The 17558-nt window shown below is 40.7% G+C and overlaps 1 protein-coding gene across 3 annotated transcripts in view; it reads left to right on the top strand.

Annotated features, from left to right (window-relative positions):
• LOC147894280 (plant/protein) overlaps positions 1 to 2560 on the top strand; it is a 50299-nt gene extending 47739 nt beyond the window's left edge. For all 3 annotated transcript variants that reach the window (XM_087384753.1, XM_087384752.1, XM_087384751.1), the window contains 2 exons: positions 1660 to 1789; positions 1899 to 2560. In XM_087384753.1, coding sequence (XP_087240879.1) covers positions 1660 to 1789; positions 1899 to 2121 — 353 coding nt within the window. In that variant the 3' untranslated portion in view covers positions 2122 to 2560. The remainder of the gene's footprint in view (positions 1 to 1659; positions 1790 to 1898) is intronic.
• The last annotated feature ends 14998 nt before the right edge of the window (positions 2561 to 17558 follow it).

Genomic DNA, 17558 nt, shown 5'->3' with positions numbered 1-17558 from the left:
GACTCACCAACCTAGGGATACAGTGCCAAATGACCTGTGTGGCAGCATTTGCAGCCACACTACCAGGATCTACTGAAAGAAGGGAGGTATAAAAATCTGTAGCTATGTGCATGATGGCATTTGGATCTGATTGCAAAACTCCGTATGAGTCAATAAGCTGAGAGACTCTCTCTCTATTGACATTGTATATTCTGATATCTTAGTGCTTAACAATGAAGAATTGACATACACATTGGGTGGATGTGCATTTCTATCATAAATAGATCTAAAGTATGTGTGGGTGTGTGGATTTGTATGTGTGAGAGCATATTTTTATACTATGGTCTACACCACTGCTGGGTGCTGATGACGTCAGTGGGGATGTCATAGTAGCTAGTCCTTGCTATGTGTGACAGAGTTTATGGTTTTCAATCTTATAAGTGACTATCGTGAGATTGAAACTGCACTATGTTGTGTTTTCAGAGGATGAGTTTGGGAATTTTCCCGGATTCATCTAGGTATACGAGTTTGATGCCCCCAATTCGCAAGGCCTCATTGAGCAACCCCAGTATGCCAAGCTATGTTACTAGCTACGACATAATTCTTTAAAAGGCCAGATAGGCACCACTGGGGGTCAGCCTGACATGGTGAATCTACTCAACCACGGATGGATGAAGAGGCTTCCATGTTTTGCTGGCCATAAAAAATAGGTCTTCCATGGCAAATGACTAGTCCAAAGGCCAACTTGGAGAGGAGAATGATTGCAACTTACTCCTAGAGCTAATGACTCTCCCATGAGGGAGATTATGCAGAGACTGATGAAGTTGCTTTCCACAATATGGGTGGTGTAGAAAAAGAAGAGCACTGGCTGAGACTATGAAGCCTGCTTGGGCAAGAGCCACTAAAATTAAGTTGTTGGCCAATATGGGTAGTGTAGGAAAAGAAGGCAGCAGCTGAGACTATCGGGTCTGCTTGGGCAGGAACCACTCTCCAAGCTCTGACAACACCTCCTTGAGAGATCATGGAGAGAACGCTAAATGACAGTTGCAGGCTATTAAGCAGGCACTGGTGCTTCTGCTCCAGAGGTGCTTCCGTGCAGGCAGCAGGCAGTTAATGCGCTTCAGCTCCCAGCAGGCCTGCCACCCAAGCTAGTGCAGAGTTCATGTAAGCCAGTAGAAAAGAATAGGTATCGAATGCCCATGCTGTCAAATCTGAATTTGCATCTTGGATTGATGGAATGTTACTGAAGTACTTGCAAACATCAATGCAATTGAGCATTTCTATCATCGATTTTAAAGCTTACAAAAGAATTAGCAGTGAGTGTCCACTGTACATTGTGGAGTCATGGAAATGCTTCTAACAGTCTTGCAAGTTTTCCTGCAAAGCACTTTGCATTATGGTTTCTAGAAACCTTACTGAAATATTTGAACTTTTCTTTGACTGCTGGCTACGGCACTTTGGTCTGTCTTATGGTGCGGGTGATGTGCTAAAGGGAGAGTTTATTGGCACCTTCCACTTTCTTACCCGTATTTCATCCACCACTTATTTAATTCTTGTAATTGTGCTCGCTCTCATTATATTCTCCTTATGATGTGTGATGTTAAGTCTCGATTATCGGCATGCCGTCTCTTCCTGATGTTGTACTGTACATAACACAATTGAGCTTCTAATTGTCTTCAGGTTCCATAGTAGAAGCTAGGCCACAACTGGTAGGAATGTATGATCGTGTCAAAGATAACATAAAGGATGAGCCCAAAAGGCTACCAAGTGCAGGGCTGCCACCTGCTGAAGATGCTGCAAAACTTTTGAGGTCACTCCATTGATCCAGTGATTTAGACTCAACTTGACACAACTTAAGTTATCCAATTTGGCCTGTCTCCAGTTTCGTTTTGACAGATTCTCTTTTGTGGTTAGTGCAGGATGTGTCTTCAATGTGGTGTTCCTAAGACTTATTCTGCTGCCAAAGAAGGCATGGTGTGCCCTGTTTGTAAGGATCGGCCCATAGACACTGATAAGGAGATGGATAAGAAGAGAGGATCAAAGATAAAAGATAAAGAACGAAGCAAACGTATGAAAGGGCAATCATCACATGCTACTTGGAAGAGTGAAACAGAAATGCATCTCAGACAACAGTTTGATTGAGACATCAGACTGTTTTCTCAAGAAAAAGGTTACAGTTTTGACATCCTAGTCATCACATTGTTCTTACACAAGTACACGAACAAATTGATAGCAAAATGCTGTGGGTAAAATTTGTTGTTTGAATAGAGAAATTCAAGTTCTGGAAAGTTGACAGCATGGACCATCAAATTGTGATGTATACTACAATGGATGTCCTTTGAAGATATAAAGGTTGCCAGTGAAATGCTTGCAAAATATTAGACAACGGAGCAACAGAAATTAGGGGAATGATACTAGTCTAGTGTGAGGAGTTTATTCTGGTGATACATTGTTTACTTAGCTAAACGAATCATGTTTCCCAATATAGGAGAAACTTGAAGGTAAAAGTGGCTCAGAGGTGACCCTATCCTTAATTGTATGAGTTTCAAGTTCTGTTATGATGTGAATGATCAGTTTATTTTATTTTTTACACGTTTAAGACATATAAATGTTCTATATTACATTGATTTAAAAAATACAGCTCTAATTTTTCAATATGAAATTTACTCATTCAAATCTTTGGGTAGAAAATAGATATTTTATAAACGGATGGGTATTGTATTTACACAAGAGTCTTTGTCAGGATCAGAGGAGTGCATTCATTGTAGCCACATATGTGCACATGCTGCATGTGCCAATGTATGCATGGTGTTTGTCTATTTCTGTGTGTCAAGTGTCTATCTCTATCTATCTTACCTATGCATACGTACGTACGTACATAACATACGTACATACGTACATGGATGCATGATTTGAAAAGGTAACCATCATTGAGATCTCAAATCCATTAAGTTTTGGTAGAAGCATTAGAAGTCTTTGGGCGATCCTTTGCCACATCTGTCTTAAAATTTAAATGCATCATTTTAGATATGTTTTCTGTCTAACCTATTGGATCGGATAGGATAGGTGTATTACCATCTCTTTGTACTCCTACATCTTTTGGGTCTCACTAGCTTGATATGCTAAGGAACGATTCTACACATGCTAATTTTCTCTCCTTAATAGCCTTAATAACCTTAATACACATGAGTCACCACCCGAAGAATACCCTCAATATTGTCTTATTATCTTTTCTCATAGGTGATTATGTGAGTGCCAATCTTGGATGGGTCTAAGGATGATTGTGAAATACAAGAAATGATTTAGGGCAAATTTCTATTTGGACAATAATTTTGGAGTCGTTGCTATTTGTTGGAGTTTGTCTATGATCTATCGAAGCCCTTTTGGGCATATGTGAAACTCCTTTGGTGTGAAGTTGCCTCACCTTTTGGACTTTTTACATGCTTTATTTAAATAATTCATCATGGGGCTTCTTATTCCATATATTTTAGTATGAGGCTTTACAAAAGGTGCTAGGGCATCCCTCTAGAAATGCCTCAAGCTTTATATCAGGATGTGAGATTTGTTGAGAAACGAATATTGTCCTATGAATATGCACCATGCGCATATCAGGTTGAAATAAAATTGCAATGTCGTAATGTAGACTAAAAGTAAGTGTGAAAACCCTTAAGCCAACCCTAAGGATTTGGATATATGCATTAATCTTCACTTTTAATAAAACATAACAACTCTTGTTCCATGTTCCCGAACTTTGGATTTGGATATATGCCTTTTTCCAATTCATCATTCCAAGACCTAAATACCTCAATTAGGCAAAGGAATCACACTTTATGTCTGTCCTAGGAATCTTTCCAAGTCAGCTTGTGAAGCGAATTTTCCCACGTCATACTCTTAGCTTCAAGGGTAGCTTGACTCCGCCTCCGCCAAGCAATGAGCAACCGAGCTCATCCACATCAACTCCTGAGCCTCAAATAAAAGGAGTAGTGCACTAATCCTTTCCAAATCCATGGCAATATTGTACAAATTTGTTATACCTATGAAGGCCTAACTAGCTATTTGTTTGTGGGTGTTCTACAAGCCTATGCTTGGAAGATATACAAACAATTGACTTCCATGAAATGAAAGACAAGTAGACTGCATAAAATGACGAACACTCTTATGCAATGACAGAGAACTTTGCTCTACAATCAATTCGTATATTCCTTCTATTACCACCACCAACTGATGCGCGATCAGAGAAGACACTTTCAGAATTCAAATGATCAACATGGCCATGGAAGTCTCCTTAGGTCGACCGACCTTGTTGGAGCTCACAAAATCATGGCAACCTCTACTATTCTACTATCAACCCTATAAGTAAGTCTCTAAAACCCACTCTCATAACACACACTCCCGAACCTGTGTAGGTCCGTGAAAAGGGCCTCAGGAGTCACGTTCTTGTAGATAAATGAGAGCCAGAAGAACCGATCGCCACCTAGATCATTGCTGAGGGCCATGCAAACTGCCACAAGGTATCTCCACGTCTTGCATGGAAGCTATTGCCCGCCAAGCCCTTCTATGCACTTACATATGAGCTTGGTGATGGACCAATCAAAGCTCTTGATTGATCTCCACGAACAATCAATGCTCAAGTACTACTACCTCCTCTAGACCTTAGTCACTAGGTCCCTCATGAGGATGGATTCCCAAAAAACCCTCCCTCTACAAACTACTCATGCTCACGAAGAGCAACACACCGCGTCCACAAAGAACTCACAAAGAACCAACAATTGCTCACAAAGATTCGGACAGTCGATACTACTCTTCCTGAAACTAAAACGCCCAATCTTAATCACTCAGATGATCTGCTTCCACTAGCATAGAGGTGTCTTGTTTGTCCTCCTTGCCCTCGACTGTAAGTGCTTTTCCTTTCTCTAGCTTTAAAATTTCATCTCGCTGTTTTGTATAGCAGAATCTCTGTATACGTCCTTCCTTTCCATAGTAGTTACACTTACTATGGAATCTCGACTCTCGACTTTGTTTCTTCTTCTTCTCAGTCGCTTGGGTCGTAAATGCTTGAATTCATGTGTTTCTCCTTGCTGAGCAGCATCCCAACACAATCTAGGAAGTCCATGTCTGCCTTAGAATTCTCACTGTTTCCTCGTACTGACCAAGTGGTAGGCTTTTCAAGAGAATTGCCTTTTTGTCTTCATCCTCCACCTTAGCTCTAAGATCATTAAGTTGTTTGAGCAAACTCTGCATCCTATTCAGGAACATGCCCAAATTCCCTCCCTTGAGCATCTTCAAATAAAAAAGTCATGTTTCAAATTTGCTTTTGAGTGCTTCATGCGAACCCTGAAAAGAGTTTCCAACATCTGCCAGTTTTCCGCTGCTGACACCTTCACATCAAGGTGATGGAAAAATTTAGGCCCGAGAGCACGTCCCATGTAGCCAACTGCCTTCTCATTTTTTGTCTCCCACGAACTTTTCTCTGCTTTTGAAACATTTCCTTTTGGCTTCTTCTCTATTCCAGCAACAACTCCCTATAGTTCTTTTTGCATGAATAATAAACGGGTGGCTAACTGCCACAACGGGAATTTCTTACCGCTAAAAGGTGATAAGGGCTATCCCATGACTAGACTTCTCTCTATGTATCGTATCCATCTTAGTGATGCAAAGGATTCAATCGAACACGAAAGCAGACTTTAGCTAATATATGTAATGATGACTTCCAAATTCTCTTCGACCTTGGATTCCTTATCTTTTTTGGAGTAGTGATCACTTTTAAGCTTGAATACTTCAACATGTATAGAAGCTCCCAAGACTAGTTCTCTGCTCTGATACCATTGAAAGATATATAAACAATTGACTTCTCATGAAATGAAAGACAAGTAGATTGCATAAAATAACAAACACTCTCATGCAAAGACAGAGAACTTTTCTCAACAATCAATTCGTATATTCCTTCTATTATCACCAACTAATGTGCGATAAGAGAAGACACTTTCAGAATTCAAATGATCAACATAGCCATGGAAGTCTCCTCAGGTCAACTAACATTGTTGGAGCTCACAAACTCATGGCAATCTCTGCTATTCTACTATCAACCCTATAAGTGAGTCTCTTAAACCTACTCTCATAACACACACACCCAGACATGCACAGGTCGGTGAAAAGGAACTCAGGAGTTGCGTTCTTGCAAATAAACAGGAGCCGTAAGAATCGATCGCCACCTTGACCATTGCCGAGGGCCATGCAAACCGCCACAAGGTATCTCCATGTTTTGCATGCAAGCTATTGCCCGCCACGTGTCCTTCTATGCAATGACTACACATGAGCTTGGGGATGGACCCAATCAAAGCTCTTCATTGATCTCCATGGCCAATCAATGCTCAAGTACTACTACCTCCTCTAAACCTTAGTCCCTAGGTCCCTCATAAGGATGCATTCCCAACAATGCCAAAGTATTCTTCATTGGAGGTGAACTAAGCTACTACTAGTCCCTTTCCTTAGTTGTTATTACTAATACTTAATTAACCAACTCCCTAGTGTAGCTCCCATTCTATAGACATTTTTAGGTGTGTTAATCTGATGCATGTGCTATAAATGGTTTCTTCCCTATCTAACACTCTGTTGTAATCTCAACTCCTCAACCTCTTAGACCTAGCTTTACTCAAGGGTCTCAAGGAAATGCACATCTCACAAGCTAGGAAATGATGTCATTCTGCTTTTTGTAGTCTTTAGCCATATGACCCATTTTACCACAATAGTAGCATTCAACATTGTTAAATTTTTGAGAAAAACATTTTGAAGGTAAAATATCTCCCTCTTGGACCCACAAGATGTCCTCGATGACCCCTTCCTAGCTTCTACGAAGTAAAAGAGCTCAATGAAGTGCAATGACTCTCTTACATCAAGTTAAAAAGCCCAATAACCCCTCCCTAACTTCTACAAACTAGAAGAGCTAAATGAAGCTACATAACTCCCTAACATCAAATTAAAAATCTCAATAACCCCTTCCTGCCTTTTACAAAGTAGAAGAGCTCAATGAAGCCACTCCCTCACATCATCTTATCACTCTTTTCAAGGGAGGGCAAGTAGGAAAATTCACAAGTTTGAGAGACAAGTTGTAGCTAACGAGCTTCTAAGAAAGAGACAAGCATAAGCACGACATATGAGAGTGGAAGTATAAAATGCATGAAAAAAGAGAGGAAAGTAAGCAAGCTTGAACCAAGGGCACACAAGGGGCTAAACATGAGGACATGATAGCTTGAAGAGGAAACATGAGAGAGAGAGAGAGAGAGAGAGAGAGAGAGAGAGAGAGAGAGCTACTAATGTTTGAAAAAGACCTCACGGGTCTATGAGACAAAGTACCAACATCAGCAGCAATGACTTACAACATGGAGGGAGTGCACAGAGAATTGAGGGAGTGCACAGTGCTAGCTCGATAACCAGAGAATTGAGGGAGTGTACAGTGCTAGCTCCTCTTGAGTTATTATAGGTCATAGCTACATTCTAGTACTATCATAAAATGGCCTTTATAGTATCAGTTTAAGGCTGAGAGTCTTTGGGTTTGGATTTGAATTCCCTAATCAATGCTTGCCCATCTTGATAAACCACCCATTTGCCTTCCTCGTGTGCTTCCTTTACTTTGGCAAGTTCACTATTTCTCTTGTTTGATCTTGTATTCCTCAAACCTTGCATACAACAACTAATGACCAAAGTCAATGGTCTTTCGCTTTATACATGCCACTTTTTGAAGGGAGGGCCAACCCTAAGCTCTCTTCCTACTTTCTACACTTCTACTTCTAGTTTCGCAATCTACCTAGGCCTAATTGCTCTAAGGCAAAATCCTAATCATTAAGATTTTGTAGAATGTCAAAATGTGATGATGCTAACGAATATGGTCAAGTAGTAGTCTTTAGGAGATATGGCAAAAGACGTGATGCGGCTGCCAAAATTTGGCATTGCGTATGTGCATGAGTGTCTGTATATGATGTGTGTGGAGATTTTGGACTCAGAGGTGCAATGGATCATATGCTTGAATGTTGGGCCTATGTTAAGGTTGAACACCCGTTTTGAATAGAGGTTGAGTTGCCTCTCTTCAAATGTAGAGGCTCTTTTGAGGATGTCCCATAATAAAATGATTATGAGTCGGATGAAATGTACAGAGGCAATGACTATTGGGTTTGGTACCTCAATGTACGTGTTGTTGAACGTCTCCAGTTGATGTACCAGCCCAAGAAATGTCAAAACTTTTGAAAAGTTCAAGCGAGGAAAACTGTATTTTACATTTGAGTTGGTATTTTGCATTTGGCAACTAGTCATCTTCGGTCAGTATTTGATCCTCTGGTAACTAGTTATCTTCTTTGATTGGAAATGTGGACTCTTCATCATGGATAGGCAGACCATTTGGAGGCCCTTGGAGTGGCTCGTCTATGAACAAGGTTGGTCATAAGATCCATTAGATAAGTACAGGACCAACGTCCAGAGTAGAGGTAGTAGAAGCTGTCTACCCTAGCAGGGTGTTCATTTTCCCCAGCTCAATTTGAGTGGTGGCGAGTGCTTGTGCACTTGTGGAAGTGGAAGTTGAGGGGGGGGGGGGGGTGAGAGAAGGTGTTAGTAGGGGGGTATAGATAGTGGATGAAGAGTGAATGAATTGAGTGGCATGCTCATTGACTACCCTGGCAACATGTTGTTTTCCCTAGCTTGATGTGACAGGTGGTGGGTGCCTGTGGTAGTGGTGGGAGTAGAAGTGGGTGGAGGGGTGGGGGGGAGAGGAGGGGTTAGGAGGGGGGTTCGAGACAGTGTGTGAAGAGTGAATGAATTGAGTGGTGCATCCTAGCTACATGCATAAATTAGATGGATAATGCACTGACGAGGGCTATCATCATTTGGCTTTGGAGGTTTTGTTGATTTATAAATGGTGATTTGGATATCTTTCTCCACTTCAAATTGATACATGTATAATTTTGACCGTGTTGAAATTGGATTCCAACAAAGATTTCATGACTTCAAGGACCCTATTATACAAGCATTGATGCTATTGGGCTAATATTGGATGATATTATTATAAATTAAATAGCGAGGACTCCAAGTTGTTGGGCTTTGTCAGCTCCAAAATTGGCTCTTTCATTTAAAAAAATTGAGAGTCTTGAAGGATATGCCACCACCCTCAAAATTCAAAATAATTGGGTGTAGGGGGAGTTGGGAAATACCAAAATTCTATTGGAAGATGAGGTCTATGCTGAAGAATGATATTGCTATAATTGGGGGTGTGTAATTAGGGTGCTTTACTACTATGATCGTGAGTGGGGTGAGTGGTTTGTGAGATCTAGATGGTGTTGGATAGAGGCAGTTGTGAGTGTGGTTAGGTGGTAGTGTAACATGCTTTCCATTGTGTGTGGGTGATGAGACTTTTTCACATTGCTATAGGAGCCTATCAAACTCTTCTTCCACTTTGGCTTTAGTATCTTGGAATTATTTCTCCAAGTCTATCGAGTGAGATTTATCTATAGCAAATTCTCCTTCTACTTGGGAGAGGTGGAGCTGCATGTCCTATGCATGCTGCTTATATCTTTGATCTTCCTACAATGTCCAAGGATATCTTTTGCATTTGTTCATCCATCAGCTCTTGTTCAAGCCTTCAAGTTTGATCAACCTTCAGCTCTTATTTGATTGTATGTTTTTCTCCTTGTGCTAGAATTGGGTAAGAAAAGTTGAGCATGTTTTGCTTTACCTATCATTTGGAGATGTTGGGGGTAGTTTCTAGGAGGTGTACTATAGCTTGCATGATTTAAGTTTCCATATTATCTACTTTCCCTAGACCTTGAATGTAAAGCTTATGGTACTTGTTTTGATTGCCATAGATTGGATTTGAATAGTGGGCAAGTGCTTTCATTTGTTCAATTCAAAGGTGGCTGTTCCCTTCGAGGTTGGAGAATTCTTTTTCCCTTCATGTTCATTAGCACGGTCGCTACCTGTTTAGTGTCCATGCATTGTAGCTCAATAGGCTCCTTTGGATGCACATCAGCATCCTCATGCATATGCATCTGTGGTTCCTACATTGTTTGATCCATGGGCTCTTGGCTTAATGGGGTTTGGTCTTGGCATTTGTGAATGGCTTCCTCCTCATGCTCCCTTTGGCATTCCAAGGCAATTTCCTCCCATTTTACTTCAAGCCACTTCTTCCTATTCCATGGATTGTTGTGTCTCACAAGATTCTTCATATCCTTTCGTTGATCAGTCCAACATGTTTTTTTACTTTGTGTTGGATACAACGGCTACTGAGGGTAGCATGATGCGGGACTTTGCTATGAAATCAAAGTCAGTAATGGCCATGCTACCATATGTTATATGACATACATGAACAACGTGGGGTTCCCTATCTTCTGATTATGGTTAGTGCAGGTGGTCCACAATTCGTTATAAAAATAGTCGGCCTAGTTTGTGATGTGTTGTTTGGGATTATGGAGCCAAAGCAAGAGATTTGGAGCAATGAAATTATGGTGGTTTAGCAAATCCACCTATGTGAGAAATCAAAGCACCCAAACAGGTTTTACCAAACTGTGATTTTTTATGTCCTCAAAGGGGATACCACCCCTTTGCTTACGGGACAAGAAGTCAACGAGTCCTAGATTCTTTTCCATGTGGCAATAGTTCATGATGGCTCACTAGGAGGATGAAGGTTCCTTGCACTACATTGATGTTGAAATGGGGGGTGTCGAGGTTGGCCTTTTGCATCCTTGATGAAGGTCACATTGGTGTTTATGTTGTAGTTATAAATGAGTAGTGAAACCACCTTCATGTCGAGGTAGAAGGGGCTTTGTGGCTACCATTTGTAGGCCAAGTACATCTAGGTGAGCCTATAGCTGAGATCCGTAAGGGCTCTTTAACAAGAGGCACTATGGTATTAAACTTTAAAATATGCATCTACCATGTATCTATATTGCAAGTGAACTATAACTCCTTCCAAGGCTTTGATCCATGTGTGCCCATGGGGGAGTGGGTAGTCAGTTGAACTAAATGATCCATGTGCGCTTGATGGGTAGCTATGTTAACCCTATGGCAACAAGGGCTAGAAGGAGGATTACCCAAAAGAGAGCGAAGAAAAGTGATTGAACCAAAAAAGGTGAGCAAGAAAAAGTGAGTGAGACAAAAAAACAATCAAAATAAAATAATAAAAGATTGGAAAATCCCTTATTTTATTAGCAAAACTATCTAAGTTCTTCAAAAGTCCATGAGAGAGTTGGTCATTGCCAAGGCATCATTAGTAAAGACACACCCTATCTTTGCTCACCTTTGCTCATCCAATTTTTTGCAATTCTCCATAATCAAGCTCTCTCTCTCCACCAACATAAGTGAGATCACCAATGAAATATTCCATACAAGTCAAAAGTTTCATAGGATTCCTTGAATGGAATAGTCCACATTACATGCATGAGCAAATGCTTGGTTTTTGAAAATCTATTCACTCTTGGAACAAAACCCATGTTTTTCTGTTTGCAATCATCACTCTTACATACTACCAATCCAACAAAATCTAAAGAGTAAGTACTTCCCTTTCTTTAAAATGAATTAAATTCCAGAACAAATCAATCTTTGCATAGTCTATTTTCTTGTCAAATTGGGGCCTCATTTCATGGTTTGTCACATGGCTTGGAATTTTCTCAGGTGTATATAAATTGCTTCAAATTACCTCACCAAAATTTCCAGGAGTGGTGGTTCATTTGTAGGCGGATGCCTAGGTTAGATCGCCCAAAAAAAGGTTATTTGCATAGTTCTAGCCAGGGCATCATTTCTGCAAAAGTGTTCTATTTTGTTGGTATATTGGGTCCCTTACTTCAGGATTTCATTCACATGGCTTGGAATTTTCCTAGGCGTATAAATTGGTCCAAATTACCTCACCAAATTTTCCAAAAGTGGTTGTTCATTTGCAGAGGGAAGCTCTAGTTGGACCCCCCCAAAAAGGGTTATTTGCACACTTATACCAAGTGTTTTAAAATGAAAATTAGCAAAAGTGTGCAAATGACCCTTTTTGGGGGATCCCGCTAAGGCATCCTTCCTACAAAAGTATTCCATTTTAATGGCAGATTGGAGCCCCTATTTTAGGATTCCATTCACATTGCTTTGCATTTTCCTAGGTTTCCATAAATTGGTTCAAATTACCTAACTAAATTTCTCAAAAGTGGTGGTTCATTTGTAGGGCGGATGTCTTGGCCGCCCCCTTAAAAAACATGTCATTTCCACACATTTGTTAAGCATTTTAAAACACTTAGCAGAAATGTACAAATGACATGTCTCTAGGCAAGGCAATTCTTTTAGAAAACTATTCTATTTCTTTGAGAGATTGGGGCGCTCAATTTAGGGTTTCATCACATGGATTAGAGTTTTGCTAGGTGTCCATAGCTTGGTGCAAATTACCTCACCAAAGTTTCCAAAAGTGGTGGTTCATTTGCAGGGGCTCTAGGTTGGGGATGGGACACACACACACACACACTCATTCGCGAGTTGAGTCTCTAGATTCTAAATCCACGTATGATTCTGGTCTTGCAGTGATTTTTTAAGACCGTCCATGCCTCCTCCACTATGGTGGTGACATGTTGAATTAACGCCATGATAGAATCACTTACACTACAGACAATAGAACACAATGCATTTGCATTTCTTCTTGTCCATGCAAGAATCTCATCCGCAGTTGGTACTATCTATTGTGCTGCATTGGCTGGATTCGGTCTTGCAACCAGCTTCAAGTCCACCCCAGTAGCAGTATCCCGGCTCGTATGTGCTTAGGGTGGCCTTCATCTTGAACTTCCAGAGTGGATAGTTAGTGTTGTCCAACTTTTTGCTTTTGTCGAACGGTGGGATATGTAGTCTTGCGGGCTGGGCCATCTCTCACAATCTGCTCGCAAACAGAAACACACTACCAAATCTTCTTGCTAGAGCCCAAGCTCTGATATCATGTAAGAAAACAATACAACGTCTGTGCTCAACAAATAACAGGATCTCATATGCAAGAGAGAAAAGCAGATAGTATGGAGAATCAAAAATTTGATTACTGTAAAACTGATACAATAGATGGCACTGCCTCCCAGCAGTGTGCTCCTGTGTGAGAAGCTTCGATGGCATGCTGGAAATAGTAGAGGACGGAGGCTGGATGCTAAGGAATCAGGGTTGCTGTAGCCAGTGATGATTATGGGCTTCATGGGCTTGCTCTGATATAGCCACTAGTTGTAGTTGGTTAGACTCAATTAGGAGACCGACCTAGTCTACCCAAACTGGCTAACTGGAGGTCAGCCACCGACCACACGATAGAACCATGGTGCAGAATAGAGCAACTTACCTACAATCTTTATTTGGCCCATAGCCATCCGGGATCATCTAGGACTCCAAACGGGCCCTGCAACTCGAGAGTGGGCTGCCCTGGGAAATGCTCCATCTACCCTCAGTGCAGTAAGTCATGGGATGCCTTCCCGCACTTGCATGTAGCCTAGTTGGTAGTGTGCCAACTCTATCTGAAGCCGTCTAGCCATCAAGCCACACATGGCCCCCATTCGGTGTCCAAACCAGGACCTACTAGATAACTGAGCTACTCAAATGCCTTCTCCTCATATGGGGGGCTTACAAGTAGAGTTAGCTGGTTTCTACGTAGTTACATGATAGTGGAGCATTGATATCTAACAGTTATAACACCTAGTTTATTTAGATGGTGGTAGGTAAGTTTTCCTCGACCTTGGAACCTTGACTGCCTTAGGATTCGACATCTTTTTTCAATATTATGTTTATCAAACTCAATATTATTAAAAAAATCTTAATTTTGATCAAAATTTTTATAAACTCTAGCTGTTGCATTTTTCAGGTTAGATGTCTCAAATAGTTTTTCCTTATATGTTTCCCTTTTTTAACTTTTTATCCAATTGATAGTATTAATTGTATGGCTCAATTATTGATGGGACTTTTCAATTTAAACACATGCTTTGATTTCCCAACTAGCCTTTGGTCTGGGCTAGTGCCACCCATACTATCAATTCACATCCATTGGATAATTCTTTAGCATGGATAATTCCTAGACATTTTGTGATCAGCATTATTTTTTACTTACTTGTATATCTATTTTGTAGAATTGGCTTATGCATTTACTATTGGCATCACTTTTTCATTTTGACACTTATCATATAGATCCGCTTTTATTCACTTATTGTTAGTAGGTGGGGAGTAAGTTCCACATGGTGGGCTTACTCCCCAACTTGTGGTCTTACCTTCTGGGTTGGGGATGGGCCACACACACACACACACACACACACACACACACACACATGTATACTTCCCCAACTATGAATTATTCTTTCATGTACCCCCATGAAATCTCCCCTTTACACTCTCTTTTTAACCACCGCACACACCAAGATCACTAATCGTCCCATACCTCCTCTAATCTCATCTCAACCCATGCAATTATGAGCTCCTTCTCCACTTGTGACTTAAACTTCACTTGTGGCTTAAATGTTTTTTAATTATCTAAGAATCCATATGGTTGTCTATATCCCTAGGTAAAGCGATAACAAGCTAGGGAAAACATGCATTTTTTAAAATTATCTAAGAATCCATATGGTTGTCTATATTCCTAAGTAAAGCGATAACAAACCGGGGAAAACATGCATTATCGGTCTACCCAGACGGAATTATGATGTTCTAACTCCTAGTTTGTTTAGATGGTGGTAGGTAAGTGGGACCTGACCTTGAAACCTAGACTGCTTGAGGTTTCGACATAGTTTTTCAATATTATGTTTGTCAAACTCAATATTATTAAAAATTCTTAATTTTGATTGAAATTTTTGCAAACTCTTGTTGTTGCATTTCAAAACTTAGATGTCTCAAACATTTTTTTCTTATATGTTTCCATTTTTTAACTTTGCATCCAATCAATAAAATTAATAGTATGGCTCAATTATTGATGAGACTTTTTAATCTAAACACACATTTTCCCTTGCACTACACCTATTTCATTTTTACACACACACACACACACACACACTTTCCTTATCTCACTCCTCCCACCCCCCCTCCCTCACTTATGTTGTTTAATGGATGTTTTTCCACTCTATGAGAGACATTTTTTCTCCCTCTTAGATTTTGGTTTTTTGACCTAACTCATCTAGCTTGTTTGACTTATGTTAGTCACACTAATTGTCCCCTGTGTAAAACACTAATAATATTAGATGCACGTTTTCATTATTATGTTATTGAAATTCATTAGTTACAAAATTCACCCACATAAACTTTTTCTAAATGTCTAAATACTTAGTTACTTAAACTTGCTCCAACAATTTTAAACAGGTGGCTAGCTTATTTGCTCTTTCCCTATTTTAACCTTGAACTTCATGCCCACATACCTTGCAAAAGGAGTTTCAGATGTATTGATGTGGCAGCTGATGTGGCTGAGGTGCCACGTGTTGGATAAGCTTAGCTTGGTGACCTAAACTAGATTCTGGCTACCCAATCATGGTTGGACTCACCCACCTTATCCTAAAGGCTGGCCCAAGGTTTATGTAATTGGCTAGTAAGAGCTCATGAGAACACTGGAGCTCATGGTTGTCATGGTAGTAGCTAAGGCATCGACGTTGTATGGAGACTTGGAGCTTTGTATGTGCGCCCTAGTTGCTACGAGCTTTGTGGTTGGATCGTAGCACTATGAGCTCATGGGCATGGTGAAGGTGCTTTGGAGGTCAAGTTCGAGGCATGAAGCATTGCTGGCTGCCTTACGCATCATTGGCTTACTGTGGGAGCTTGGCATCACTGGAGTGTAGGAGCCGGTCGAGTTGTCAATTCATCTACAGCATGTTGATCCCATAGATGGTTGTGGATGGAGTTGAGGGTTGTTGTTGGAGTGGCTGCCGATTTGCTAGCTGAAGTTGGAGCCTTGCATTTTTGTGGTGTTGCAGCTGGGCTGAGCAGAGCAGAGGATGAGCCATCGATGTTAAGAGCATAGAGTCATTTTGACCGTGGGCATTGCAAGTCGATGGCGAGGATTGCTGGAGCTCATGGTGGTCAATGCCATATCGAGTTTGGTGTCGAGTAGTTTTGTTTTACCTTCAAGTTTACAATCACTACTACATGAGTGGATAGATCATTGCTTTTCATGGAGCATGATCAGATTCGTTGAGCTCTCATGTCGAAGAGAATCAATATAGATGTATGAGAATGTATCCATGGTTTCTTGACGGAATGGAAGGCAGTGCACGTTTTTCCTCCAAAGGCACTGTTTGTTTGCTGCAAGCTTGTTCGTTGTGTAGTCAAGTTGGTTGGGGTTAGCTATATAGAGTGTTGAAGAAAGTGGGTGGCCTCCTTGCTGTGTGAGGAGCTTGTCGGCTGGAGCGTTGAAGGCACATGAGAATGGTAGAGTCGTGGAGAAAGGAAAGCTCATTGAGAGATGGAGTTAACTTTGCTATGAGGCTGGTTACCTAAGCTTGTTGGTAAAGCTTTGTTGAAGTAGTCTGAAGCTCAGGGTCATTGCATAAGGCAGTAGGAATCATAGTTTTCTCACCTCTAGAAAATGAACCTTCCAACAACACTCAAATCTCTCAAGGAAACTATGAATCATTTAAAGAATGAACAGTACAATCAAAAGAAAATATCTTGAGCTCCATGTAACAGAATGGAGAGCCTCTTGTACCAAAATGAAGATGGATACTAGCTCTACAAGATGGAAGTATTGAAATGAAGACGATGCATCAGAAGGAGGGCTTATGCCTTGATGGAACAAGGGCTTATGCCTTGATGAAGCAAGGGCTTGACTCTCTCTGACAAAAATCTCTCTAAATGGAAGATGCCTCATGCAAGGAGGGCTTGACACCCATGAAGGGAATTGGAGCACCTGGTGCTCTCATACCATGATAGCAGAAGTGAGAGAAGGAGAGAGAGAGGAGTGCACACAATATAGCTACATGTATAGTAACTGTACTGAAAATGAACATGAAGATATACATGTGAACCCACAGGGTTAGGGTTAGGGTTTTGCCCCTATGCCCTAGAGGTGTGGTGCACTGTACACCATCCTCAACAAAAATCTCCCCCTTGCTCTCAATGTATGGCTCCTCGAAAAAATGTCTTACACACAAATTCTTATAAAATTGAAATCCCCCCCTTGCTCTTCATGTATGCTTCTCCAAAATAAAACTTAAGGTGCCAAAAATGGGACAAGATTCTTAGAAATTTAAAATGCTTGAGTTGTAACACTAGGACAACTTTGTAGAAAAGTTGAGAGCTATGGATCAACTGTGTTGTAGTACTCAAACATGAGCATAAATTAAAGGAGCATTAGTGTCATCTATTACTAAAGAAGCTCACACAAGTATCCACATACTCACACCCTCTTATTTGCCTACCGTAGTACTCCTGATAGTTCTTAACTGTGAGCATAAAGAAGTATTAGTATCAGAGATCTAAAAAGACTCAATGATTATTCACATAGCCACCCTCTTATTTGCCCCACAATATTCAACATATCAAGAAGCACAATGATAGACTCACAAGAAGGCAACTAGCTATTTTGGGTGTCTCCCTACTTTATTTATCATGTGAAAATGAGGAGCTACCATAGC

The sequence above is a fragment of the Dipteris shenzhenensis genome, chromosome 14 (assembly GCF_047967505.1).
Source record: "Dipteris shenzhenensis isolate YYH24624 ecotype China chromosome 14, Dip_SZ_1.0, whole genome shotgun sequence".
Taxonomy (NCBI): Eukaryota; Viridiplantae; Streptophyta; class Polypodiopsida; order Gleicheniales; family Dipteridaceae; genus Dipteris; species Dipteris shenzhenensis.
Note: the sequence above shows the minus strand (reverse complement) of the source record. Positions and strands in the feature narration are given on the sequence as shown.